The sequence below is a fragment of the Meles meles genome, chromosome 15, assembly GCF_922984935.1.
Source record: "Meles meles chromosome 15, mMelMel3.1 paternal haplotype, whole genome shotgun sequence".
Taxonomy (NCBI): domain Eukaryota; kingdom Metazoa; phylum Chordata; class Mammalia; order Carnivora; family Mustelidae; genus Meles; species Meles meles.
Window position 1 is genome coordinate 30,437,345 of NC_060080.1, and position 27,266 is coordinate 30,464,610.

Below are 27,266 nucleotides of genomic sequence, written 5' to 3' on the forward strand. Positions count from 1 at the left end.
ATCATTTAGCATCTGGAAACTTCTCTTACGTTGCTGGATCTGGTCGAAAAGTATGAGTGGTGACACAGGGGGGCAGCCAGTAACCTAATTCTGTATGTGGCTTATTGAATTGTCAAAAAAAAAAAAAATAGGGCACCTGGGTGGCTCAGTGGGTGAAATCTCTGCCTTCGGCTCAGATCATGATCTCAGGGTCTTGGGATTGAGGGCTGCATCAGGCTCTCTGCTCAGCGAGTAGCCTGTTTCCCCCCCTCTCTGCCTACTTGTGATCTCTCTCTACTTGTGATCTCTGTCTGTCAAATAAAAAAATAAAATCTTAAAAAAAATAAGTCGATCATTCATTTTAGTTTGGTAGACTCATCCTAAAGTCTGAGGACTTTATTAGAACTGCTAAATTAGGGAATAGGTTGGTAACAGTTTCCAAAAAAGAAACTCTTACTGGAGAGAAACCATCACGCCAACTTGTTTTATTGTTTGTATATTTCACAACAAAATGATTCAGTCTCACCAGGCTTCATATTAGGAGGAGCAAAGCCATCATGGAATGTATACTTTTCTTTTGTCTGTTTTAAAAACATCAAGTTAATGGATTCATGACTTCCTCCATTCCATGACTTCAGGCATTTTGTGCAGAGACTTAAAAAACTCTAAGTTTGAATAACATAAAGGAGACCATGACTCTGGAGACCTGGGTTTCTGTTCAGCCAGTTTAGTCTTCTGCATTTGTTGCCAGGGGCCTGACAATGAAATGTGTTAAGTCATGGCTTTATATTTGGGAAGAGCTAAGTACCCTGATGTTTTGTTTTGTTTTTTTTAAAGCAAATAATTTGAGGCAAAAATAATAGAGCATGTCCTCTGTTAGGTCTCATCGCCCAAGGAAAAGATCGCCTCTAAGAACCTTGCCTACAACACAGAGTCTCTACTTCACACAAACTGCATGGTCTCTTTTCTGGTTGTTGCGTTACAGGTGGCTCACCATTCTGAGTTTGCAAATAACGTGCATCTTGATACATTAGGTTTAAAGTGGGAGGATGTTCACAGACTGAGAACATCAATTCAGCTCTCAGCAGGTGCCAAGTTCAAAGTGCCTTTTTGCAGAAAGCCACCACCAGCTCTGCACCTGCTCCTTGGAGAAAGAACCAGGTATTAGAAGGGCTGCCACAGAGAAGTGACTTAACAAAATCATAAGCAGGATGTGGCTGTTTCCTCTGTGACAGGGGCATGTTTGTGCCCTCTCAATTATACCAAACTTAATGGGAGCCTGTCTGTGAGAGGGGCCAGAGAAAGTATAATAGCTAAATACCAGCAAGGATGCATTATTACTTAGATTCTATCAAACAAACCTAAGCAGAGGAAATACGCAAACATTACTGTTCCACCTAATAGTTTTTCTTTTCCTTGAGGTCACGCTGCAGATGGAGAGTAAAATGAGAATAAATGTGACCGTGAATGAAGATGGGGAGTGTTTCAAGGCTCTGGTTGAACAGAAAAAGAATGCTAGAAAATCGTGGGATAGAAATGCAGCTGGGAAGTTAAGGCAGGTACTCTGTGCTCCAGGGAAACGGGTTTCCTCCTCTAGCTGGTGAGTTGTCTTGTGTGTCCCTGCTAAGTTCAGAGGTTGTTTCAGGCCATCAAGTGTTAGAATTGCAACAACTCCAAACCAGGTGGGACAATCATTGACGTATTTGGGAGAGGAAGTCATTTCAGGGATATAGTTCTAGAAGAAATGAAAGTTATTATGTGCAAGTGTTGGACTTTGAAGGAGGGGAAGGGTGGTTGACAGCAGGGCAGGAACTGTGTACATTTCCTCTTCCTGTTTCCTTAACTGACGTCCTCAGGCATCTCTCCTTGTCGGGGGAGGATGTTCTCTACTGCCTTCTTTTTAGCCTCCTTAATCTTGTTTATATGGCACCTGCAGCAAGGAAACATCTGTCCAACAGGGAGGGGGCTGGGGTTACAAGAGTTTGCTACGAAGTGTGTTAATGTAAGGTTAGGAGATTCACAGAAATGAGTCCTGAAAGGCTGGCATAAGTGTTGACTTAAAAATTCTGATCTCACATGTTCATTTTTCCTAAAACTGAAGGGTCTTGTTTCTGGAATCTCAAACCTTTAGGCAAAAAATCAAAACTGCAGAGTGGATGAAAATCGCCTCTTATTTTAAAGGCTCACATACACTTTAGAGAAGCCATTTTTCTAGCCCTGTTATTACTATAAACAAGCAGTTTCATTTTAACATTTACTCTTTATTGTGTCGCATGAAGTACCTACGTAATGCAAGTATGTACTGTACTAAAATACCTATATTTCCAAATAACATTATATGGTGTAGCCCACAGTCTCTGCAGAAGCATCATGAGTAACCTATGCCTTTAAACTTAACAATCCATTGTTGGATGCTGTGAAAAGTATGCTAACAGATGAAGAGAAAGAAATAAAGCTAAGTATGAATACACTTTTCCAAACATATACATACGCAGCTTACAATGGAACCCCAATGGAAATAAGTCAAATGACAACATCTGATGTAGGAGCTATAAAATGTAGACTCTGCAATAAAAAGCCAAAGGCACATAAAAATATATTTTAACTTTAAAAATAACTTAGTTACAGTAATACTTCGCTTGTGTCTTACCAACATGTAGCTTACGGTCAAAATTGCGCGATATAGATATAATATATCGGGATATATAAGAGCTACAAGAAAATCCCCCGAACCAATAGAGTTGTTCAAATGTGAAAACAGAGAACAGTTTTAACACTGAAGAATTCGCAATGGTGAGCCCAAATAAGGTAATATAGAAAAGAGTCTAGAAAAAAAGGCTTAGGTATTAAATTTTGACTTCTTCTTGCTCAGAAAATGCTGGAGTATTGTCAAGTTCTTTAACATGACTTGTGCAGCCCTTCGTAGCTAGTGCCAATCCTGGCCGAGCTAGAGTTCTTACGTTTCTGGAAACAAAAAAATGTGAGCTGAACATTAGCAATGCCCGCCGAAAATGGGTTCTGACTGACTCACTTCCTTTCTGTCAGGACGGGTTTTTTGTTGTTGTTGTTTTGGTTTGTTTTCTAATTGTTTTTGCAAACAGGGCATCACAGGTACAAAAAATATTTCGTAGGAACATGATTTTAGAAAACCCATCACACACAACTGCACACATAGCCAGTGAAGCTCTTCTCTTTGACTGTGGTTAGTTTATTTTCTGATACCTTTCCCCCAAAGGACAAGAGTCCACGGTGTCCCTTACTTATTTTTATCCATGACATTCAGCACCTCATCCAAAAAGGAAGGCCCCAGATCGAGCTGCAGGGAAAGGAGGGAACCCGTGAGATCAGAGAGGGACTCCTCTGACTTCGTCTTCTCCTTGACGAGCTGGCACGGGGCGGGATGATCAAACATGTCCTCGGCCGGCCAGTCAGAGTACTGTTCGGAGAGGCTGGAGGAGTGGCTGTCCCTGCCCCGGCTGGACTGTGACGCGGAGCCGCTGGAGCCCCATGAGACGTCTCCCTGGTGGCCTGTCCCGTTCTCCAGCAGACCGCTCTTCTCTGGGGCCTTCTCCTCCACGACCGGCTCACAGCTGAGACGGGGCAGCTTGGCCGGCCCAAAGGACTCCTGTTTGGAACTAAATGTCACCGGTGACAGCAAGGGCAACATGAGTGCCTGGGACCCTCCGATGGTCGGGAGGGAAATGGCGTTTTTGAGCACTGGGGAGGGCGTGTCTGTGAACACAGAGTCAGAGGTGCTGTTGGCCCGCAGGAACTCGCTGTGCCCGGGGAAGGGGCCCAGGCGCGCTTTCTCCTGGTTTCCTGGGAGCAGCTCATAGTTCCCTTGCAGGAAGGAGATGTCACCGAAGACATCGTGCTGGCCCTCTTTGCCAATGTGAATGGTGTGGCGGAAGTCTCCGAGGGGAGGGCTGATCATATCGGGGGACAAGATGTCCCTCAGTTTAAATTTCTTGCCTTTCTTGTTATTGGCAGCTTTTAGGTAAATCGGTGTCTTGGCTGGCATTTTGGGATCCGAGAATGTCTACTTTGCAAAAGGGAAATGGGCCACTTTCTTCTGCGGACGTTGGGTTTCTGAAAATCCTTCCTGAGAGGATCTGTCACATCATTTTTTTTTTTTTTCCTCAAGTAGCTTCCCGAAGTGGCTGTGAGATGAGCGGGGGTTTAAGAGGCCTTCCTGAGATTACAGCCAAGTGGGGCGTCCCAGAGAGCGACGTACATCATCCAACCCCTTCCACGGTGGGGAGAAACCTGGAAAAAGGAAACCAAAGCAGGTTATAGTTAGCACCTTGCCCTTCGGGGTTCACCAGGGCCCGCCTTTTTCACCAGAGCCTGTGCCTAATGGCAGGAGCAGTTCTGTCAAGAGCCACGCTCTCTCCATCAAGTAGGATAGAAACTTTCATCTTCGGGTTTTCTACTAAGGGTCTACGAACCACAGTCTTATTTCAGGGGGAGAAAAGGGAAAAAAAAAAAAAAAAGAAAGAGACTGAAAGAGACTGGAAAACCTCACACCTATGACATCAGCACTTTCTAAACATGGCTATGGACACAATTTTCTGCATGTGTCTAAGATCTTAGATTTTTCCTCTGTTCTGAGCTCTGCTGTCAGCACATGACCAGAGTGATTTCAGCTTCCTAGATACAAGTGGATTTGCTTTCAAACGTGTTTTCTCTTTTGTTTGGTGTTCATGCTAGCAAGACTGATAGTATTTTGTCATTGAGCTCCATGTCTAAATAAAATTAATGCAATACAGCCAACAGTCCTATATGCAAAGGGACTGGAAATATTTACTAAGTGACAGTGGTTATCAGAGGGAGCAAACTGCATTCTTACACATTTGAAAACAGGGATTTGGGAGTCAAAAAAAAAAAAATCATCCTTTCTCAATCACCTACAGCTAGTAAAGAGCTGGAATCAGGTCACGGTGCAGAGAACTGGGCTGCCAAGGGTTTCAGGACCTGGGGCATTCTGAGATGGAAGGAAAAATTCAAATGGCCTCTTTTCACAGAAAAAACCAGTGTGATCATCTATAACAGGTTGGGTCTTCACTTGGGAATACTTTTGGAACATTTACTGATACAACATGTATCCTCTCCCTGGGGTGGGCAGAACCCCGAGGAAACCTCCATGATGTGGCTCCTAGCATAATGCTTTTGTGGGCACACCCTGGGACTTGCTTCTAACCTACAGAATATGGCAAAGGGGATGGGATGCCCCCCCCCCTTGGTTAGTTATATTCATCTTAGCAGACTGAGAAAGTCTCCCTTCATTGGCCTTGAAAGGATAAGCTGCCATGGAGAGGGAGGGCCGACAGAGATGAATTCTGCCAACAACCTGAGAAAACCGGAAGTGGATTCTTTCCCCAGTTGAGCGTCTGATGAGACCGCAGCCCTGACAACTGGCTCACCCCCTGATAAGACCCCGGAGTGAAGCCCTGCCTCGACTCCCAACCCACAGAAACTGTGGGACAATCACTAGGGAGTGATTTAAACTGCCAAGCTTGTGGTCACGCATTGCCTGTGTAGAAGGCTCACACGCCCTCCTTGCACACGCCACTCAGCACAATCAGAAATGCTAAGCTAGGCAGTGTGGGGCTCCAGGTTCTCATCTTACAGAGGAGAAACTATTCATCTCTTAAAAATAATCTCTAACTCTTCAGTCACGTCAGCTGACACGGGGAAGCTAAAACCTTTCCCACTGTGGGAATTCCTGAAATGGCTCAGCTGAGACCTCTCCCATAGGGCTCCTCTCCCACGGGCAGTGGAGCAAATAAATAAATAAATACTTGGAGGGCTGAGTCAGGTGGTGGCTTGAAGAGAGCCAGACACATTTGCTTTGTAGCAGCCAGAGGCCGTCTGTATCCACTGCATACTTTTCCTTTCAGCGAGAGCTTCACATTCATTTTCCTGTGGCAGGTGGAAAGAACTGTGCCCTGGTACCCACGGACAAGGGACCAACTAGCTCTGTTTGGGAACTGGCTTGCACCCAAGCTCAACAAGGCAGAGAACGATGAGCAGGAGAGGCCTACCATGCCCTGTCTTCGTGTGCGGGGAGGAGGCCCCGGCAAGCACGAGGCGGTCTGAACCTGGAGTTCGCTAACCCAGCTGTCACCTGGGACCACACACTTGCCATCTCTCGTTCTCTTTAGTCCTGACGAAGGCCCTGGCTCCAACAAGCTCCCCGAGGTGCCACTTCCCACTTGAGGTTAGGGTCCCAAGGAAACACTGTGTCACTAACAGAGATGCCTGCTACCGAAGAATGGGACATGCGTGTGTAAGAAGCCAGGCTGGTGGGTCCAGACGTTCTCTGTTTTCCCTCGAATATGAGTCTGGTGGCTGTCACAAATGTTACAAATCCAAAGCCTTGGATCCCAACCTCAGAACTTCCTGGTTAAGTGTCTAACAGCCTGGGACCCCGCCACCCCAGGTAGCTGGTATTGCCTTCCCATGCCTCTGGGCACCGCATGGTGGATGACAGCTTGCAGGACAGCTTGCAGGGGCTGCTGGGGGCACTGAGCCCATAGAAGGTGGGAGGCCGTCCCGAGGGACAGCTGCCCACTGAAGTGGTGTCCTCAGCACACACGGCCAGAAGGACAGCTGCCATAGAAAGATACAGTGTGTCCACCACAACGCAGGGGCAAGTGAGGGCTGCCCGTGGAGTCAAGGTTATATGAGGCCAGAAACCGAGAGAGTACTTCAAACCATGCAGAAAAGTACCATGGGGATGCAGCCAGTGAACGGTTCTCTGCCCTGCTGACGGGATCCCACACCACTGCCCTGCACTTGAACAAGGACTGGGTGAGCTGGGGAGAAGGGGAGAGGAAACACTTGCACCCAGAAGGTGCTCAGGGCAGGAATGCCCAGCCCTCCCTCCCCACCTGGCCACGGCTATGACCACGGCCACCACCATGGGCACTGCAAGCCCTTCTCCAGAGACTGGCTCAGCCTGGTCGAAGCTGGGTTTTAGGTCAGTGGCATGGACACAAAGGTGGGAAGGAAGTGACAAAAAGAAAGGAAAGGGTTAGTGAGTGAAGGCCACATACGCAGCGGGCAGTGAGACTGGAGGGGAAGAAGAGAGAAGATACTGTAGAACGCATTTTTCTTTCTATAAATACTTACATAGTGTTTACTGCCTGACAGGGATGTGCCTTCTAGGACTTTGCAAACAGTAATTTGTATTGAATTTCTACTATGCGCTGGTGCTATGAGCTCCCAAATACACGGGCGTTTTTGTGTTTGTTTGTTTTTAAGGAATTTTGGACAAAAATGTCAGTTTTACAACTTTAGAGGAGTTGCTATTCACGATGTAAAGCTGGGGGAAATGGAGCTCGTCCCCCTCCCATCTTACCAGTCGTCCTCCTCCACTCAGGGGCAACCACGCTCTATCCCTCAGATCGCAATCTAATAGTGAGCACGTCTTATACTGGCTGCTTCCTTCCCTCCTTTCTGGATATTCTGGGCTCCTGGCCTTCTCAGCCAACGTACATCGCTGCCCCCTTTCCCTTCCTGGCCTGACTGTTCTTTCCGCATCTTCTCTGCCATTGCCAGTACAGGAAACTAACGGGCAGTTTCTTCAGTGGCAACAAAGTGGCTGGTCCTGGGTTGGCGGGGGGTATGCGCACACTCACTCCTGGGAACCACCAACCCTGAGTACTACTGCAAGCAGCCGTGTTCTGGGCACTGTTCCAACATACTGGCTCTTGCACAGGAACCCATGAGGCTGCTGTTACCAGCCCCATTTTACAGATGAGGCACTGAAGGGCAGACGATGAGTCTTGAGTCCCTTTGCCAAGACTACCTGGCTACAAGGCTCAAAGCCAAGTGGCCAGGCTCGAGTTGAAGGTCCCGACGCTGAACGATCACACTCGCCGGGGGTTCAGTCAGCAGCCCCGTGAGGAAGGGGGTGCGCTGCAAAGCCTGTTCAAGATACAGATGTCTGATGGCACACTGGATTGGGGGGGGGCCAGGCCTTGCATATATCGATGGTGGGAGCCCCAACAGATGCCCCCCCGGGTAGCAGCGGGTTTGGCAGCATCTGTCACAACTACAAATCCCATGCCTTGGACACCAGGATTCCACTTACAGAGATGGGCCGGCTTACATATATGGGAAATAATCCATGTACAAGATTATCAACCCAGGAACTTGCAACAGTCTGGAACTGGAAACAGCCTAACTATCCACTGAGAGAGGACTGGTTAAATTGAATTAAGGTGCATCTAATACAAATGAGTATCATACAGGCCTTAAAGAGGATGAAGCGGGTCTTTGTAGGCTGATGCAGAAAGAGCTCAGAGATACCAGTCTTGGAAGTATACAGATCTACTTGTGCCAAAGTACACAGCCCTCCTCGTCCTGGCTTGTAGGTCTATGAAGTCTCGCTGCAAACACACACAGGAAACTCTTAACGGCGCCGCCCACAGGGAGGAGTGGATGGGGTACAACAGACGCGGGCGGGCGAGAAACTCCTCACTGTGTATCCTTTTAGGATTTGGGGGTTTTTGAACCATGTGACTGAATGAGCAATTAGCTATTTAAAAACAAATAAATAGGGGCGCCTGGGTGACTCAGTCGGTTAGGCTGTTGCCTTCGGCTCAGGTCATGATCCCAGGGTCCTGGGATCAAGTCCCGAATCAGGCTCCTTGCTCGATAGGGAGCCTGCTTCTCTCTCCGCCTCTGCCTGCTTGTGCACTCTCTCGTTCTGACACATAAATAAACAAACAAAAACTCAAAAAACCAAAATAGGCTGCTTAGGGCTCAGGCTGCAGCTTGGATTGAATTTTATATAAAGGTCCCAGAAAAGCCTACTGAATTTGACTTACGGGATCGTTAACGCAAACATTTCTGGGGCAACTGTGTTCAAAAGCTGAAACCTAGGGTGGCAGTGTGTGGGTGAGACCCACCCAGCCCCTCCGAAAAAGGTGAGCTTGTCTCACTGGAGCGTGGCCAAGGGACAAATCCCCTCTTCCTGCGGGGACCAGGCAGTCACCTTTAAGAGGCAGCAGTGGGACCTGGCAGAATGAAGATCTCCCAAGAGAAGGGTTTGTGGTCAGAAAGTAACGAGAAAAGACAAGGGGCAAGAGACATAAGGATGCAGCAAGTGTCCAGGTGGAAGGAAGCGTGGGCAGGAAGAGTCCGGCGCGGACTGGGGCAGACTGCTCCTGTCCAGACGGCGGCTAGTGACCCAGACAACACTCTGAGATGGGATGGTCCTAAGTGCCCAGCACAAAATCCTGTCCCTGCTCACCATCATCACAAAAGGAGACCTGGGCTCCAGGAGGCCGCTGGCAGCTGACGGATGTGGCAGTGGGCAGAGCAAGGAGGATTCCCAGTGGGAGAGCCTGAGTCAGGCTGACACCTCTGCCCAGAAGGAAGGGGGCTTGCTTGCTGTAGGATGGGGTGGGAGAGAGGAAGAAGGGGCTCACAGGCCAGGTGTGAACTACTCTCCCACAACTGGTGAGCAGGCCCTCTGGCTGTTCCACAGACCAGATGAAGAGAACTGTTGGCCTTTTTCTACCGGGCAGGACTACTGCGACCACTTGGTACAGAAACACCCGCAGGATACTGCCCGCCTACACTGGGGGGCTCCCCCAGCTCTCCACCTTTCTTGTGTTGCCATCATTCCTCTACTCCCACTGTTTTCCTCAGATCCGAAGACAGAAAGTCAGAGAGGAGGAAGGCAAGAAAGAAACAGGAAAACAGAAAGAAATCTTCCCATGTGTAGACTTTCCTCAAAAACCTGCCTCTTGACCCTGAAACTGGAACTCTCCATGATTGTTAATCCCTTTCTCTGTGTTCTTGGATCACTCTTTGTTCCTCTTTCCCCCTTCGATGACACTTGAGATAATACTCATCAGGGAAATTAGATCCCTTAGAAAACAAAGGTACCAGTCCCTGGGCACTGGAAGCAGACAGATTTGCCAACAAAAGAGGTCAACTCCCTGGCCAGTGGCTTCTCACCCTCCATCAAGGTGAGAGAGAACGTCCGGCAGATGTGGGGACCCGGAGTCCAGCTGCAAATGCACAGGCCCCGCTTACAGGAATTTATGAGACATCCCAGGGTTCCAGGACACAAAAGGACCCAAGGGGAAGTCACAGTTTTGATAAGAATGGCAGAGTGTTGGGCCGTCCTTCCGGCACTCGGCTAACCCACTCCATTTTCTGGTAACAGAATGAAGCCTGAGTGACAGTGTTTGTTAGTGAGAGAAATCATCACAGCAGGAATAATTCAATGAAAAAACCCCCAAAACAAAAACCCCGAAGCAGCCCTTTGATTCACTTCCTTACCATCCTTTTGGCAAATAGAATGATGCCAGAAAGACCAAAGCAGGGTAGTGGCCAGGAGCTGGTGAGAAACGGGATTTGCTAAGAAGTGACACACAGACAAAATCAGTTCCTGAATCACTTAAGAGTTGACTGAACTGTGCAACTCATCTGAAAAGAACAAAGAAGTTTAGATTTTAAAAACCCCATTTAAGATAGGGATGTTTGGTTGGTCCACTAATTATTTTTGGAGTAACTCTTAGTGGCAGAGACATAAAAAAAGTTCTAACTTCTTATGAAACAGGTTGCCATGTTAATTTGAAACACACATGCATAAAAACAGGGGCAGGTGGGGGGGGGTGGAGAAACCATCCCCAGGGACCTTCAGGCTTTTTCCTTTCTTCTACTTTCGGGAAGTGAGTGTATGCGGACTTCCCCTTGCTTGCTTCGTTGTCACATCCTTCAAGGACATCCTAACTTCTGACTACTTTTCACTTCGCCTCCCCTCTTAGCACCCAGACCCCTCACTGCCGCACCACCTGGGCCCCAAGCGGAAAAATGACACAGGTTCTCCTTCAAGTCTGAACCATTAGTCCAGGGATGGATGATAAACCTCTCTACTCCTGGCCATCTTTGGGGTAGTTCTCTGCCGCCAACAGGAAAAATAATCTACTGTGATAAGACCTGGAAAACTGTAATTGTCCCTGGATGTCACAATTTATTGGTTTTTAAAAATATTTATTTGAGAGAGAGAGAGAGAGAGAGCCGGGGGAGGGCCAGAGGAAGAGAGGGTCCCAGGCAGACTCTGAGTTAAGCGTGGTGCCCAGCACGGACCTGGATCTCATGACTCTGAGATCATGACCTGAGCTGAAATCAAGAGTTGGAAGCTCAGCCGACTGAACCACCCAGGCGCCCCTGGACTCCACACTTCAGAAGGGATAAAGGTTACCTGAAACATGTTCCTACATGTTCTGTGGAGCCCAACAGGGAGACAAAGAACTTGGTCATGACATGTGAGAAGCTGAAGGAGGGGAGCAGCTGAATGGAAACTCAGACTGAAGGAAAACTAATCTTTAGGAATCTGAAGGATTCATTTAACTGTAATAGAAAAGGAATTAACTTGTCCTCTCTGAGGCCCTAGGATTACTGGGCAGAAGGTCCAAGCACCTAGATTTTGGCTTCTCTCAAAGATGGAGTTGGTGGCTGTGGGGTGTGTGACCGAGGTCTGGGGGACGTCACAGGGAGCAGCCCGGATCCCAGGCCTCCTCCGTGGTGCATGGCGGGTCCCTGCTCATTCTGTTTCCCACCCAAGGACACTATCATTCATGACCTCCTGTCACATTTGCCTGTGAAAACGCTCACTTTACCCAGAAGACTTTCTACTTGAAGATGGCCATGTTTTTACTAACATAGGGATGACCAGCGGCTAGCTCAGAAACGCTAAGACTTTACCACAGCGTGGGCTCTCATGCCAGTCCTTTTGCAAACCTCTGTAGGAGGGCTTTTTTGCATCAAAGAATTTGAAATTCATAGGGAAAAAAAATCATGGTGTTAGATGTTTCACACTGAACTTCAATCAAAATCCAAGATAGAAAAGAAAGAAAAAAAAGGAACCAGAGGAATGCCTAATAAACATCATCCCGAAGGGATGTTTTTCATATTTTTGGTCTATTTCACTCCACCTATGAGAAGATAAGAAGATGCCATTTCTATTTTGAGATTCTTATCCTCTCCTGTATCATCCAAGCTGAAGATGGCGTCGCTATATGTGCCAAGACGGTGACACTCGGTGAGACTCGGTGAGCTCCGCCCCCAGCCGCTCAGCCCTCACGCCCATGAACTCACAGCCAGACCGAGCAGACTCAATTTTATGGACCCACTCAAACAGTCTGACACAGCTCACCTTCGCTTATTTGTAAAAGGACGTCTCGTCTATGATTCAGCAACAGCTTGTATTTATTTTTCTTTTACGACCTGCTTTGTAGAAACCCACAAAATACCATATGGGAGACTCACTGCTAATTCGTGTACACGCCTCACATTTATAGGATCTAATTGTACTCGTTGAAAGGTTTTTTAGAGGCAAAATTGGAAGACGGCACCTCCGCCTCGAAAAGTCTGCACTTTTGAAGACGGGCCCTTACACAGCCTTTCTCCTTATTAAAATCGGTTATTGGGGAGGACTCAGTATGGACATTGATCCCTGGGTGTTGGAGCAAGGCAGGAGGAGGACAGGTTCTCTCAAAATGCCTGACTCATGTACCACAACCGGCTCTGCATGAGGCACGGTGTCAGGGCTAGTCAGAAGGACCAAGGCAGGCACTCTAGCTTGACGCCATTACTGTGAATGGCTCGCAGAGCGCACCTGATCTGTGAAGTTGCAATGACACGATCAACACAAAAAGAGAATTTGGCCCCAAAGTTTAGGCCCCTTGATTACTCTCTTTGTCTATTAGGGACAAAGGACAGATAATGGGATCTTCCATGTTATTCTCTCAACCTACCCTAGCTCTTGATAATCATTCATTCTCAAAGGATGGGCTGAAACATGGCTTCTCCACCTCACACCAGCACTGGTTATCTTTGGAAGCCGGCAGTGGCCATCCCATTCTCCATCTACTTTCAAGGCAGGCTCCCCTGTGTTATTTGTATGGAAATATCTGTACACAAATATTTGTTCAATAAATGAATGAATATCCTCTCAGACTCTTCTATGGACACAAATTAGATCTCCTCTTTCCCTCCCACTACACAGAGCACACAGTGAACATCAAGTCAAGAAGTTTTTAAACCCATAACCCCTACTACCCTCCTTCCATCATGGGGGATGAGGTGGTTTGCTCCCCAAGTGCCAACCCCCAGGCCAAGTCTGTAGGGGATCTGCAAGGAAGTGGCAAGTTTGAAATGCCTGTTTCTCTAAGGAATCTACACTGGTGGACATGAATGGCTAACATGTGAGTGTCCGCTACGGGCCAGGCGGGTACTGAATGTACCTGTTAGGAAACAATCTTAGGGGCACCTGGGTGGCTCAGTGGTTTAAGCTGCTGCCTTCGGCTCAGGTCATGATCTCAGGGTCCTGGGATCGAGTCCCGCATCGGGCTCTCTGCTTGGCAGGGAGCCTGCTTCCCTCTCACTCTCCCTGCCTGCCTCTCTGCCTACTTGTGATCTCTCTGCCTACTTGTGATCTCTCTCTGTCAAATAAATAAATAAAAAATCTTTAAAAAAAAAAAAAAAAGGAAACAATCTTAGATTAAGCCCATATCTCAGGTCAATCACCCAAAGCCGTGGAGGAGCTAGGACTTCAGCCACTGCGGGACTCCACAGTCTGTGCTCTTAATTGCTCTTGGTTGGCTAACATGACAACTGGCATGCAAGTGAGTTTAGAATGGAATGGCCACGGCAGGTTACCTGCCTCCAGGTCTGACAGGACAAAGAAGAAGCGATACACTATGATCTCAACATCAATGAGAGGCAGAGATAGTGCCTGTACCTTGTCAGCAACCAAGAATGAATAAAATGGTCCTCGACACCAGTCAAAAGAATTTTGTCAAAAGGAATTTGACTTGATGTAAAAGCCAAAAGATTAAAATTTTGCAGTGACAAAAGCCCTCTGAGGCTTGAAGAGAAAAACAAACATCCTGTTCTAGAAAAGAGCGCTCAGCGCCGCTAATTCTTTTCCCAGAGGAAGCACGTGCACCAGGCGCGCTCAACCACCACGCGCCATTCATTGGGGACAATGGCTCCCTTCCCTCACTGGGGACACTTCACTTCCCTGCAACTTTCTGAAACTAAAAACCCTGTGTTCCTTATGTGGAATATCCTCCCACCTTCTTACCATCAATCCCTACTCATAACATCCCTCAAGATCCGCTTTAGTCACTTCCTTCCCAGAGAAAATTCTTTAACTCACCTCACGTAATCCAGGCTCAGTACTGCGCTGGTGGGAGGCTTTCTGAGGACTCTTAAAGAGCCTATTATTTGTTATTTTTGTTTTCTGGTTTTGTGATTTTATGTCTGGTATCTTCAGGTAGGTGTTAAGCTCAATAAAAACGAGGAAGGCAAAGGTGCTATGAGTAAGTGCCACTGTTGATAAAAATCTCCTCCTCATGATGGTTTCCTGACAGAACCTCCTCTGGGCAATGATCACCAGAGGCCCTCACATGTTACTGAATAAACCCTTTAGTTTTCCCTCATCCATTCCTTAGACCCTGCGTCTGTCAATTACAGTCCGTGGGCCAAATCCAGACCTTGGCCCCTTTGTGTAAATAAAGTTTTATTAGCACACATGTATGCCCCATTCATTTACATGTTGTTTGTAGCTCAGTAGTTCTTTGCTGAGGGTGACTTCACACCCCCACCCAGGTGACATTTGGCAATATCCAGAGATATTTTTGATTCTCGTGACTGGGGGTGGTGGTGCTCCTGGTATTTAGCAGGTGGGAACATGGGAGATGCTAAACATCCTTCACAATGCACAGGAGAGCCCCCCACAACAAGGAATTATCTGGCTCTACTTCTCAGTAGTGCTGGGGCTGGGAAACCCCTGGAGAGATGCTTTCACAGGACAAGGTCCGAGTTGAGTAGTCATGGACAGGCTTTGTGGCCCTCTAGGTCAAAACTATGAACTGATCCCTTTACAGAAAAAGTCTGAGCCCCTGCCCCAGATATGGCCTTTCCACAGGGCTGGACAGTTGCTGTCCATCTCCCAACCCTTAACAATCCCCCTGCAGTCACAACCGTGCACATGGCTTCAACAATCCCCTCTAATGGTACCTTCCCAGTCAGTGTCTTTAGCCCACACATAACAAGTCTCAAGTTAACTACAAAAGGTAGCTCTGTAGACCAAGGCCCATCAACGACAAGATGAGTAAAGAAATCAAAATCAAAAGAGCTACCAGAAGCTCTTTGACATTGCCGTAACCATCAAGGACAGGATCAGTGGATTTTTCCCCTTGGATAGGCTATGGACAAGTTTGGGAGCTGCGTGTGGGCCCAAGGCACTCGTTGTGCACACTAGTTATCAGTATACAGTGCGCTAGAAATTACAAAACAAACAAAGAAAACACCGCTCCTTCGCAGAGGGCACTGGACTTTTCTCCCCTGGTCTTTTTAGACTTCACTTGGCTTCCCCAGCTCCCCACTGGGGCACTTCCTGTTCAACTTATTCCACACGAATGTGCCATCTTTCCTCCTGCCTCCCTAGCATAAGACTCCTACACTTTCCCCTCAGTAAATGGCAGGAAGGCACCCAAATCCAAAACCCGGCTGTCATCCCCAATTTCTTTCCCTGCCTCATTCTCCACTTCAAGGCCCACTGCTATCTCCCCTCACCAACCCCAGGGCCTCAGCCTTTTCTAGGCCTCAAGACTGCTCTCCTGCAAAGGGCGTTTGTCACCCCACCTGTCTTCCCGCCTCCAACCTCATCTCCTTGAGTGAGCCAGCCTCAAGGCCCAAGCGACCTTGTCACTCTCCGTCTTCAATGGCCAGCCCACCCTTACAGCCTGGACAGAAAACAACTCGTGTGAGGCCCGCTTTAGCAGTCAGGGTCCTGCCAGCTCCCCCAAGGCCTCTCACACTAAGCCTCTGCCGTACCCAGTTTATACCTCAAACCCACCAGCCAGCACACTTTGCTGCTATTACTACTGGGTCTCCCACTAGGCTACCTGCTTCTGGGGAGACACAACTAGATTTAATTCACAGTTGGCACTGAACAAATGTTTGCTGAATGAACGAACAATGAGAAAGTTTGCAAGAGACTGTCTTGACTTCCTCCTTCCCCACCCATCCTATTGAAAATGCAAGATGGAATCTTTCTAGGACTCCTATGGAGGAGAAAAGAAAATCACTTAAGAACGGAGTTGTGGCCTCTTGTGGCAAAGGCTTTCTTCCCTTTTTCCACGTGTAAGACATTTTAGCCTTTCTCTATCCACGCAGGGTAAGAATCTTAGAGGCTATCAATGCAAGCTCCAGTAATTCTATAGGCTCTTACAGTTCTTACAGAACTTCGGGATTAAGGCAGAGAATATTTGTCATCGTGCTATTTGAAAGGGAAAGGGCTTCTAGCCTTGACTACAATGTGCAAATAACGTCTCAGAGAGACAGGCAAGACTCAAGAATAAATTGACAATACATTCCCCTGAATGCAGATTCGCTGGTTATATTTAAGTCAATCTTAAAGAATGAGGCCCTGGAGAAACAAAGAGCTCACTCTCCTGACCTTTCCTTTCAAAAGGAAATGGGTTAAGGGGAAATTTGGATTATCTGGCCCAAGAAGTACAAACAAACCTCAAGAGACTATAATGGATGTTCTACAGAAAAGGGTTGCTTTGAATAGCAATGTGGAACCAGCACAGAGCAGGTACTTAAGAAAAAACACCTATTGAATGAATGAACATATTGGCAAACACAACAGCAGACAGAGCTCTCACTGCGGTTCTAGGCCTTAGGGGAGAAGGCACCTGGGCTAACCCTTGAAGCCAGGCTTGCAGGCTCCTTGTAGAACTCCAGACACACATGGGGGCCAGTTGCCTTCTGAGTAAATGGAGACCATTACCCCAACCCTGCTTCTCTTAAAGGTGTTTATAAGAGCTGAGTGCTGTGCAGACACCCAGCATCATCTTTATACAGAAGGAAAGACCAGAACATCTACTAGACTCAACATGAAGGAGGGGAAGCATTCTATTACCAAAACAATGACTTTCATTTCTTCCCTGAATGTCGTCTGTAGCAGTCATCAATAAATGGTTTGTGTCCACCCTGTGAACAGTCTCTACAACTGGAAGGAATTCCCACCTCCATCTGGCTCAGAGGATAATCCCTTCCTCTGACATGGGGCAAGATTATCTTCCCCTATAAATGGAAATGGACAGGCTTCCTTTCTCTCCGGGTATAATTCTCCCAGCCTTGAGAACCAATGGGACTTCTTGGAGTTGGGCAAATTATAATCAACTGTTACTGGTCACAAAAGAAAAATGTAAGGGCCTCTAGTTATTTTCTTTCAATATCTGGTAAGCTGTCAGGTGAGAGGGAATCTGTATGGTCCCAAGCACAGAACTAGGCATGTGATGAAAGTTCATGGCGAGGCCAGGTGCGGCTGTATCTGAAGAAGAAATCTAAAACAACTTGAGTTAATCAGCTTGAAGAAAGGGAGAGGCTTTCCAGCAGAGTCGGAGTTCCCAAGCCGGGATTCCAGAGGGGAGGGATGGAGGAAGCATTTCTGCCTGGGGAAGTTAGGGTAGACATCCTCTAAGCCACGCTCCTAACTTAAAGGAGCAGTCCCTGGCAAGTGCCTGCAAGCTACAGACATGCAGAGATGATATAATCACAGATTTGTGTGTAAGATTTATCTGTCCTTAGTATGGCGAAGTACTTTATGACCATGTTCTTCACACCGTGTTCCTTGGAACACTTAGAGCTCAAGGAAGTCACCTCTGGGTCACTGGTGACAGGAAGGGAGACTGAGAAAAGTAGGGCCAGCTTCTCTACCCATTTCTTCTCCCTCTTGCGCTAAAAAAAAATTCTAAAATCTGTTAGTAGACTGGGTTGATATTAAGATTTTCTTTCTTTACTTTGGCTGGAAAAAAGAAAGTTTGAAAGAGAATGGGGCCAAGAAAAAGGACTCGTTTTCTGTTACTCAACTCTTAGAGCCTTGGTTTTATCAGAATGAGAGACGAGGACCGAAATAAGGACCCTTCCATCTGTGAAATGTTAGGGTCGATGATTCTGCATCTGCAGAAACACCTAGTTTCCCGGGAATTTGAAGGAAAAAATAGAGTATCCTTAGAATCAAAATACTGGTTACCAGCTTCTAAAATGTTCATCATCTTTTCCCACCTTTCCTGGTACCAAATTAAGGGTACAAAGCAATGGCAGTAATTTTCTCTGGGAGCCTCAGTTTGCTCATCTGCAGAGTGGGGACAGTAACCGTGTCTTCTTAGGCAGAGACAACACATGTCACATACTTGATGAAGTTCTGTTAGGCAATGAGCTGACAAATCAGTGGAAGAAACAAGGATTACTAATCATTCCAAGAAACCAGAGCTGCGTAAGGAAGAGGCCAGGCCAGAAGGTCACTGTTTGGATTTTTCTCCAACCTTGTTTCTTTTAGATCTCGGGACCTAGCCCCGTACATAAACTGATTGTTTTAATTTGTGTGACCCCCCCACCCCCACGCCACCGGGTGTTCTGGTTTCAAGCACAATTCCTCATTCTGAGAAAAAACTGGAATTGGAAAGAAGTCACCAATTCCCTCCCCCCCACGGCCCCGGGGAGATATCGGAAGCACTCTACCCCACCTGCCCCCCAGGGCAGTTTGCAGATGGGGCAGAACAAAACCCACCCATGAACAGAAGCTTACACTAAACTTACAGGAAGCCAAAAAAAAAAAATCAACATTATCATGGAAGACATTTCACTCTGAAGCCACCTGAGGGCAAGAAAACTGCTCGGTAGTTTGGTGCTGTGACAGGCACACCATGGGCCATGTGGCTGCAGCCAATGGGCTCACTGAGAGCTCACCTGGCGTCACCCAGTCCCTGGCCGGTCACTCACATCCACCACCTGCTACCCAGCCGAGAAGTAAGTTCTGGGGCTGGCTTGCTTCTTGGAGCACCTTGTGTGACCACAGAGACCAAAGGACCGGCGCTGCCTCCCTTCGAATGTGCGTGTGTCACCTGGGAAAGAGTAACGTTATGAGGCCGGTATCTGAGTAAGCCGCTAAGTGAACGTGACTTTGGCCCGACGACACTAAGAGAAGACCGAGCCAGAGGCAGAGTCATGTCACAGGCCAGGGCTAGACTGTCTACTTTTCCACTAGGTTTTTGTTGTGAAAATAAATAAATAAATACATACATACATACATACATACATTAAAAAAACGGATATAAACGAGGTTCTGCCCCTTCTTTCCAGGAGCCAGCAGTCTAGCCAGGTCGCCATGAGGGGCAATAAATGATCATTTAAACGCAGGAAGTGTTACCAAGTAGAAGACACTGTGGAAATGCCTCGGATACAAGGAGGAGAAAGAGTCAGAGAAAGAACAGCAGCCTCGAGCCAGGAAAGAGCCTGGAAAGCGTCCATCTGCTTCCTCAGCACCCCCATCCTTCCCCTTCCACAGCTTCACAGAGGCAGGGGCAGAGCCTGCCCAGAGAAGACCCAGGCTTTGCCTTGTGACACAGCTGGCCAGTCGAGCCCCATCTCCTGCTGTGTTAAAATCAGTGTTATGTGTCTGAACTGATCCTTGGCAAAAAAAAAAAAAAAAAAAAAACCCAAGAAAGTTAAAATAAACAAATAAATAAAAAGGGAAAGAAATCAAATACATTTTGAAATGGCAAAGCCACATTAAACCTAAAATGCCTTGTTTAAAAAATGTGTGCAGCCTAAATGATTAGAATGAATTTGAACAGAACAGGTCTTTTTCAACTGAACACACAGTGATTTATCACTGGCATGATGTGTCCACAAATACGACCTTCAAGTTGTCACCAGAACATGACAGATTCCCGAGTGCGTAAGCTGTCTAAATAGAGGCCTGGCTTTGAAGTTCTCTGCCTTGCACGCTGGCTCAGGGCACCTCAGGGCTGCAGATCTGCCCTGGTCTGTTTTTAACCCAGGGGTTTACATTATCAGCGGGACAAGAGCTATGCTGATCAGCGTCATGCTCCGGGCTCACTGGAGTCTACAGCAAGAGGTGCTCTAGCACCAAACAGCTCATTGAAGAGATGAGAAAAAGACCTTGAGGTCTGTTACACTGGATCAGGGCTAAGACCGGACCCTGCTGTCTCATGTCCTGTACCTCTGTGATTGTTTCCATCAGTCTTGGCTTATCTTGATCAAACAGCAGAATGACAGGTGTGCTCGCATCTTCTGGTGTGTCCTTGTGGCCGGCACTCACCCTGTGGTTCTCTAAAAAGTCCTTGGGTTTCTTCAGCTCCGCAGGGCAGACTGCCTGGTGTGGCTTCTGCCTCTGGCTCAGTGGCTCCCAGAGTGTGTTTCCTGCCAGACTAGCCCTGCCAACTGCTCTGTGGGCTAATGATCTGAGACCCTGGACACCATTTCCCTGTGCAGATTCACTGAACACAGTGACAGATTAAATGCTCTGAAAAGTCCTGCAGAAAGGGACCTTCATCAGGCTACTTCCCCAGAGAATCCTTTCCTGATGCTATTCCTCTCTCCGGTCCAAGGCAGGTGGTGTTGTCCTAGCCAAATGCAGGTGTGTTATCACTGCACACAGTTTAACAAAGAACCAAAGGCTAGAAGGCAAATAATGACTTTTTCAAATATGCAGACAAAGCCCAAATCACTGAAAATCAGCCTTTTTCAATTTCAAACTTGAAACTCGAGGGTTCTACTATTAATCCATGACTTGGGCGAGCAACAAGGATTCCACAAATACTAATTCAGAAGTCACCAGCTTCCAAATTCATCAGTTTGCTTGGCTCTTCAGAAACAGAGAAAACTTTTAAAATAACAATACTGCAATTCATATTATTAAACTGTGGTTTCATTTTAAAAATGGCTTTTCCACCGGGGTACTGTCGAACTCAGACCATCATCATGAGACACTGGTGAAATTGGCATTGAAGAAATGTATCAAGGCCAAGGAAGTCATTTTTTTTTTTTTTAAGGAAAGAAATGTACCCAACTATTGCTGTAAAACTACTTGGCTACTTATATTATTTATTCTGGTTTGTGGGGTGCTGTTTCTTTTCATAACCTTTAAAAGGGTGGGGCAGCAGAAGGGCAGATTCCAAATGGAGGCAGACAGCTGGAAGGCTACTGCTCCTAGTTTTGAGGCAACTGGAGTTATTTAGAGCCATGCTTTCCAGAACCCCTACTTGGGTCCAAGCAGCCCAGCTCCCTGCCCCCGCTAATCACATTCCCACAAGTCCAAGGCAGCGGAGGCCAGGCTGGCCCCCTGAGGGTTATCCAGGCCACCTCTGGTAGGTTCCCCAGGCCCCCTTCCTCTATCTGCCTCAGCAGACGCTTATCTGGAAGGGCCCGGGGCCTGTGTAGAACTTGGAACTGCTAATGAGGCCTGACTTCCGCCAAGGACAGAACCTTCCTGCCCGGCTTACTGGTGGCTCCTGCCTCTTGCATATCTCCTCCCAAGGCAGCGTCGTTATGAAACATCTATTAAAGGTCCACTGGGTGCCAGGGGATTGAAGGGCCAGGCACTGTGGGTGTGGCCACCCGCCTGAAGGACAGGACCGTCCACCCTGCTCGTGGGACACTGGGACCTCGGCCTCTCAGAGCTTCAGCTCAACGACGTGGTTTGCCCCCAGCCCCGCTTCATCCTTGCCTCACTTCTGGATGTTTCGACCCTTTTTACTTTTGGGTCGACGAGGCACATCTCTTCATTTATGGCATAAACCAGATGCTCAGGTTCGCTCTGGCCCTTTGAGGCTGGATCCACTGCGGGAGAAGACCGGTGCCACACCTGCGACACTAAACTATCTTCGAAAATGAAATCATTCACGTGGTTTTCCCCAAGGCTGGCAGGGACTGCCATCTTCCTTTGAATACGGAGTACTAAGAAAGTTCTCCACCAGAAGCCCAAAACCCTCACAGGAGTCAGATTTCACAGCCTCCCTGCCCCTCCTCCCCAGGGGTGGTATTTAGTACAAGGTCAACTAGACCTGAATTCAAACTTGATTCTGCTACTTACTCAGCTGTGTGACCTTGGCCAAGTTACTAAACCTTTCTGAGGCTTTGTTCTCATCCAGAAAACAAGAAGAATACTGTCTACCTCAAAGAGTAGTTACGGACATTAAACAAGAGAGCCAGCATTAAACACCTAAGAAAAAAACTAAAAGCAACAATGAAAGCATCAATCTTTTCTTATGCTTACTCTGGACTGGGCACTGTTCTGAGTGCATTACTATTTTTTTTTTGACTCATTTCATTCTCAAAGTTAATATTACTATCCCTATTTCATAATTGCTAAGCTGAGGTATGCAGGCTAAGTAATTTCCTCAAAGTCACACAGGTATCAAGTGCCAGAGCCAGGCTATGAGCCCAGGGGAGCCTGACTCAGAGAGGCTTTTTAGCCTTGGGGTTTTCCCCCCATTTCCTTACCCTAAAGAGGTATGACATTCATGCAGGGTTAGCCACTCCTGCATGCCAAGTAAATTACATAGGCATACTTAGATTTTTTCCTTTTAGTGTAATTTTGGGCAAGTATAAAACAGTTCTGTCCTCAGCTTCCATATCTGTGAAATGGGGATATTAACAGCTTTCCTTCACAGCATGCCTGCTAGAAATAACCAGGTTAAATCGAGGTAAAGGGCTGAGAAGATTGCTTGGCATTCAGAACAGGCTCCATGTAGGAAGTACCTTTCTCACCCAAAGTCCTGAACAACGTGATGTATTAGCAGAATTCTGGGGCTGTGGTCCTTGGTAAAGGAGATTTTGGATCTGGCTGAATCTACTAGGCTCCAATGACCATCCTTGTTCTCTGGCAAACATACTGCACTTAAAAATAGACTGAGGTTCTTATTCAATCAATGAATAATCGGGTTCACAGGATTCTGGTTAAAAAGAATTAGGCCAGGCCAAAACGAAATCAGACCAAAAATAAGCATTTTAATAATTAAAAAGAAAACATCAGAGCAGTCTTTCTGGAGGGTCCCTTCAGGTTATGAATTGTACTTCACCCACTGGATAAACGTGATGGCTGCTGGGCACAGACCTTGGGAAAAATTTATGGCCTGGTAAAAATTTTCGGGTGATATGGTTTAAAACAACTTTATCCCCACCGCTGTTGAATACCATGAATTCTAGAAGCAAAAAAAAAAGGGCAGCTTTTATGAGCACGTTGGACATAAAACAAAACACCACGCTAAAAGGAAAGCTGGACAGCAGAAAGACAAACCAGCACATGCGAGCACTCCTGTGGTAAATTTTAGGGTTTTTGTATTTACTCTTCTTGCCCATTTACATTTACAGTGGAAAGCAAAAAAAAGAAAAAGAAAAAAAAAGACAAAGGAAAAAGTGCAACTCTCATTACTTTAGCTGTCTTTACATGTTACGTTAGAAACAGATAGAAAACAGAATTTCCTTGCTCAGATTTGGAGGGAAGGGGGAGCTCATCTGATTTCATGTCTGTAGCTGCTGCCACAGCCACAGCTCCATGTTCCAATAATGGAATCCATAATGTAAATCTCTTGCAGATGATACCACTGGAAAACATAAACTGCCGTGGATCCAGAAACCCTTCCAAATTTCTGTAGAGTTCTTATCTGCGAGCCCAGAGGCTGGTACTCAGTGTTGCATTCGGTGAGTGAGGCCCCTTAGGAAATCGACATTCTTTGGGAGACTTAATGAAGAACTTTCCACCATTCCTCTACTATACAAATACAGGCAATCCCTGATTCCACCCGTGACAATGCTGAACATTTCACAACCGCCCCAACTTATCTCCTGAGTGTTTAGATCCATTGTGAAAAGGGTTTGTGTCACACACAGAGGGGTCTAGCTGATTCTTTAACTGCCAATCGGAGCTCAAACAAATTACAGGTGGTGTCAACGAGAAGACCTCTAGAACTGTCCAGGAAAAAAGAGAAGCTGCATTTCCTGGTTGTGAGACGCAAGATCTCTTCTAAGTTAGAACGGTTGAGGAGTCTTTTAAATGGCCTTCGAGATACCCCTGGGGCATGATCACAGCTTCAGGGAGCCTTTGTCTCCCTGTGATGTGAAGGGGAAGTCTCCCAGACTGGCCCTGCTATTCAAATAGGGACATCTGCAGCACTCCTAATTTCTTGTTCTTTCTAAAAGGCAGCACCCCCCAAGAAACTCTTGAATATTGTGAGGCCTAAAAGTTGGGGGTGGGGAGAAAAATCTTTGTCTCCCTAACACATTCATCAATTCCCTCCCCCTTCCCAGCACCTCCCTCCCCAGAACCCCCAACACCCTCAGTACACAGAAGCAGCACCTCCCCCAAATACACCAGAGCTGGAAAGATTCATGTTGCAATACCCTCCTGACATTCCTATTCCCGCCTTCATTTTAATTCACTCTTCTTCTTCTTCTTTTTTTTTTTTTAAACAAAATGTAATTACTTGACTGTCAGCCTGGGCTGCACTCTGGGGCTTTTACTCTTTTCAACACAGCTGCGCTCCGGGCTTTGATGCTGCTGTCCACGCAGCTTGTCCCAGCCACAGCCTGGCTCTTGGTAATTCAACATTCAAGTGCATATTTATTTTTAAACTGACCTCTCCTAGACTGTACAGTATAAAGGAGGTCCTGCCAAAAAATATGCTACTTTCTATTTATAAGATGAAACACATGCCTCCCAAAGTCGAGAGGGGGATGGAGTACAATAATTCATAACGAAAAAAATGACTGACTGCCCACATCCATTCGTCCTCACATGTCTGATACTCTTCTGTGTCAAGGCAGTTTCAAGGAGGGAAAAAAAAAAGCGCTTGAAAACGCTTCAGCTGTTCAGAAACCACCGTCAAAAAAAAAAAAAAAATTATAAACTGACAGACCTGCAGGTTGGAGCTCCAGCCACAATGCCCCCTGTCAAGGCAGGAGAGGGCACCCGGGGGGTAGTGCCACCGCAGATCTGCACGGTGCCCCCATGTGTGGCCCCGGTGCCAGCCTACGATGGGAGGGGAGCGGTAGCCATGTGCGGTTTGTTCTCAGATGGAAAAATGCAATACTCGCCCAGAATGGCTGTCAATAGCTTGGAGGGTGCAGCGGAGGCGTGCAGCCCCACCCTGAAAAGTGGTGGGCACAAATGGTGGAGCTCTGCGTCCCGGTCGTGCCACCCGAACCCCTCCCGGTTTGCTTTTTGGCCCCCTTTGGTCCTTTGGACACCAGCTGGGAAGGCGATGCTCTCGGCATCCCCGCTCCCTGTGCGTTTCCAAGCCTAACACCCCGCGCACGCCGGAAGCGGCCGCGACCGCGGATCGGACAGACTCACAGGCATAGAGGAAGAAGCCCTGGGCAGGCAGCTACTCACCAGCCTCCTCGACGATCCCAGCCGCTGCCCCAGGGCGGGACGCCCCGCACGGACGCCTCCCGAGGGCACAAGCAGTCCCGGCCCGTTACCCGCCGATCCAGCCCGCTCGGCCCGCGCGGCACCTCACAGCACTGTCCTCTCCCAGTCGGCGTGAAGGCGCCCAAGGCCGCTGATCTCCAGGCTCTGCCCGCGCTCCAAGCCCGCCGCGGGGGTCCTAAGACCGCTCGGACCACCGCCGCGAGGGAAGGTGCGAGCCAACTGAGCGCGCGGCGACTGGACGCAGAGCCTGAACCTGTGAAGGGCGGGGCTGCCGGGGCGGGGCCGGCGGCGCAGGGGGCGGGCCGGGGCCGGCCGGGGCGGGCCGGAGGGCGCGCGCGTCCCCCAAGACCCACCCCGCCGCGGTACCTGCGCCTGGGCCGGGCGGAGGGGGGGCGGTCAGCAGCTGCAGCGCTTGCGGGCCCCCGGAGTACAATGGGCACCCATTGTTACCGCCCTGGCGTCACCCTGAGGGATGCGACTACGCTCCGAGCGGCAGCGTTCAGCTCCCTCGGCACAAAGAGAGGTCGCGGGAGAAACTCGGTTCAAAGAGGGACCCCGGGGTGCTAGCGCCTGGGTGCCCGAGGACAAAGGGACTCCGCCCGCACCCTGGACACCTGCACTAAACCTCTTGTGCCCACCTCTCCTGGTCCCAACAAGCCGATCTTGCCCGGCGCGGCTCAGCTCAGGCGCCGCGCGCGGGTGACTCTCAAGGAAGGGGGGCCACCTGACCGCGCCGACCCTGCCCGGCCCTCGGGTGCCCCAGCCACTCGTGGCCCCAGCCACTCGTGGCCCCGGCTCGGGGGAAAGGTCGTGTTTTGTCAGTTTCCAGCTCGCTCCCTTTGGAGCGGCTGCCAAAACCCGGAGAGTGGATTTGGCGCACTGGAGACTCCCGGGTCTTCGGGCTGAGCGTGTGGGCACGCAAACAGCCGACGCTGCAGGTTTTTCCAGTCCAGAGGGAGGTGTTTCCTCTCCCGCGGGGTCCCTAAAGAGACTTGCCTGAAGCTGGGGCAGGCGGGTGGCGGCTGTCCCCGATGCGCGACGAGGCGCCAAGTGGCGCAGCTGCCGGCCCAGGAGCCTAAAATTCCGCCCTTGGAGGCACCTGCGCCCGCCGGTCATTCCCGCCACCTCCGCAGCATGCCCCGCCCCACCGCCCGGAGGCCCAACTTGGACCCAGTTAATTAATTTTCTTAATCCGTCTCCGTCTCTTCCTTCTCGAGTAGTCCGCCTGGGTTAATGAGTAGGCGACAGGAAAGGGCGGCGTTTTCCGGCTGCGAGGGCCCAGCCCGCACGGTTGGCCTGGGGAGGTGGCTGGAACCCGGCGCGGGAGGGGGGTGGGGTAGGGGGTGCAGTCGGGCACTCCGGGCCTCACTGGGGCCCTGGGACTCTCGGGTTGGACGGAAATCCTGGCACAAAGCAGATACCCTGCAGAGGACCTTGACTTTGCCAAGCGTCCTGGGCTTCAGGTCCTCACTGCAACGTCCCCGGGTCTGAAACCTTAGAGGATGCACAATACGCCCTCCTTGTAAGCCAGGGCTGAGGCTGACGTTAAGGTGAAGTGAAAAGGAAAAAGGAAACGCACATAACAGCTCTGGAGAGCAGAAGACTTGGGTGGAGTGCTTAAACCCTCAAAGAAAATAATAGTTAGCAGGCAGGTCAAATGGCCGTCAGGCTGGAAGTCAAGTACAAAACTCAGTTGAAGAGACCTTAGAAATCTGACCGGCAAAACAGTCCGGGAAGATAAAGAGACCCGGCGTTGTTTCTTTTCTTCAAATAACAACTGCTCCAAAGTTTCCTTTGGCAGATACCTGGATTTTACTCCAGATTCCTCAGAGTTTTACTTGGGGTTCATATTTCAAAATATATGTTCCATTTGGCACGAATGTATATATTTTATGTATGGATTTATTGAAAAATATTAAATGTTACTGGCCTACTTAGATAAAGGGATTTTTATAAATATTTATGCATAGCTTTCATTGCATGTGGTATTTTTATAAGTACAAAT

At 48.3% G+C, this 27,266-nt stretch overlaps 1 protein-coding gene across 2 annotated transcripts; it reads right to left on the reverse strand.

The window, feature by feature from the left end:
* Positions 1 to 385: 385 nt before the first annotated feature.
* On the reverse strand, positions 386 to 26,472 carry CDC42EP3 (CDC42 effector protein 3). 2 transcript variants are annotated; one of them, XM_045979861.1, is made up of 2 exons: positions 25,223 to 26,449; positions 386 to 4,245 (listed from the first exon to the last, which is right to left on the reverse strand). In XM_045979861.1, the coding sequence occupies exon 2, from the start codon at positions 3,998 to 4,000 to the stop codon at positions 3,236 to 3,238; it is 765 nt and encodes a 254-aa protein (XP_045835817.1). In that variant the 5' UTR covers positions 4,001 to 4,245; positions 25,223 to 26,449; the 3' UTR covers positions 386 to 3,235. The 2 variants fall into 2 exon arrangements, 1 of the variants encoding a protein (XP_045835817.1); XR_006815156.1 differs by lacking the exon at positions 386 to 4,245 and adding an exon at positions 18,809 to 18,929 and having other exon boundaries at positions 25,223 to 26,472.
* Between the last annotated feature and the right edge of the window lie 794 nt (positions 26,473 to 27,266).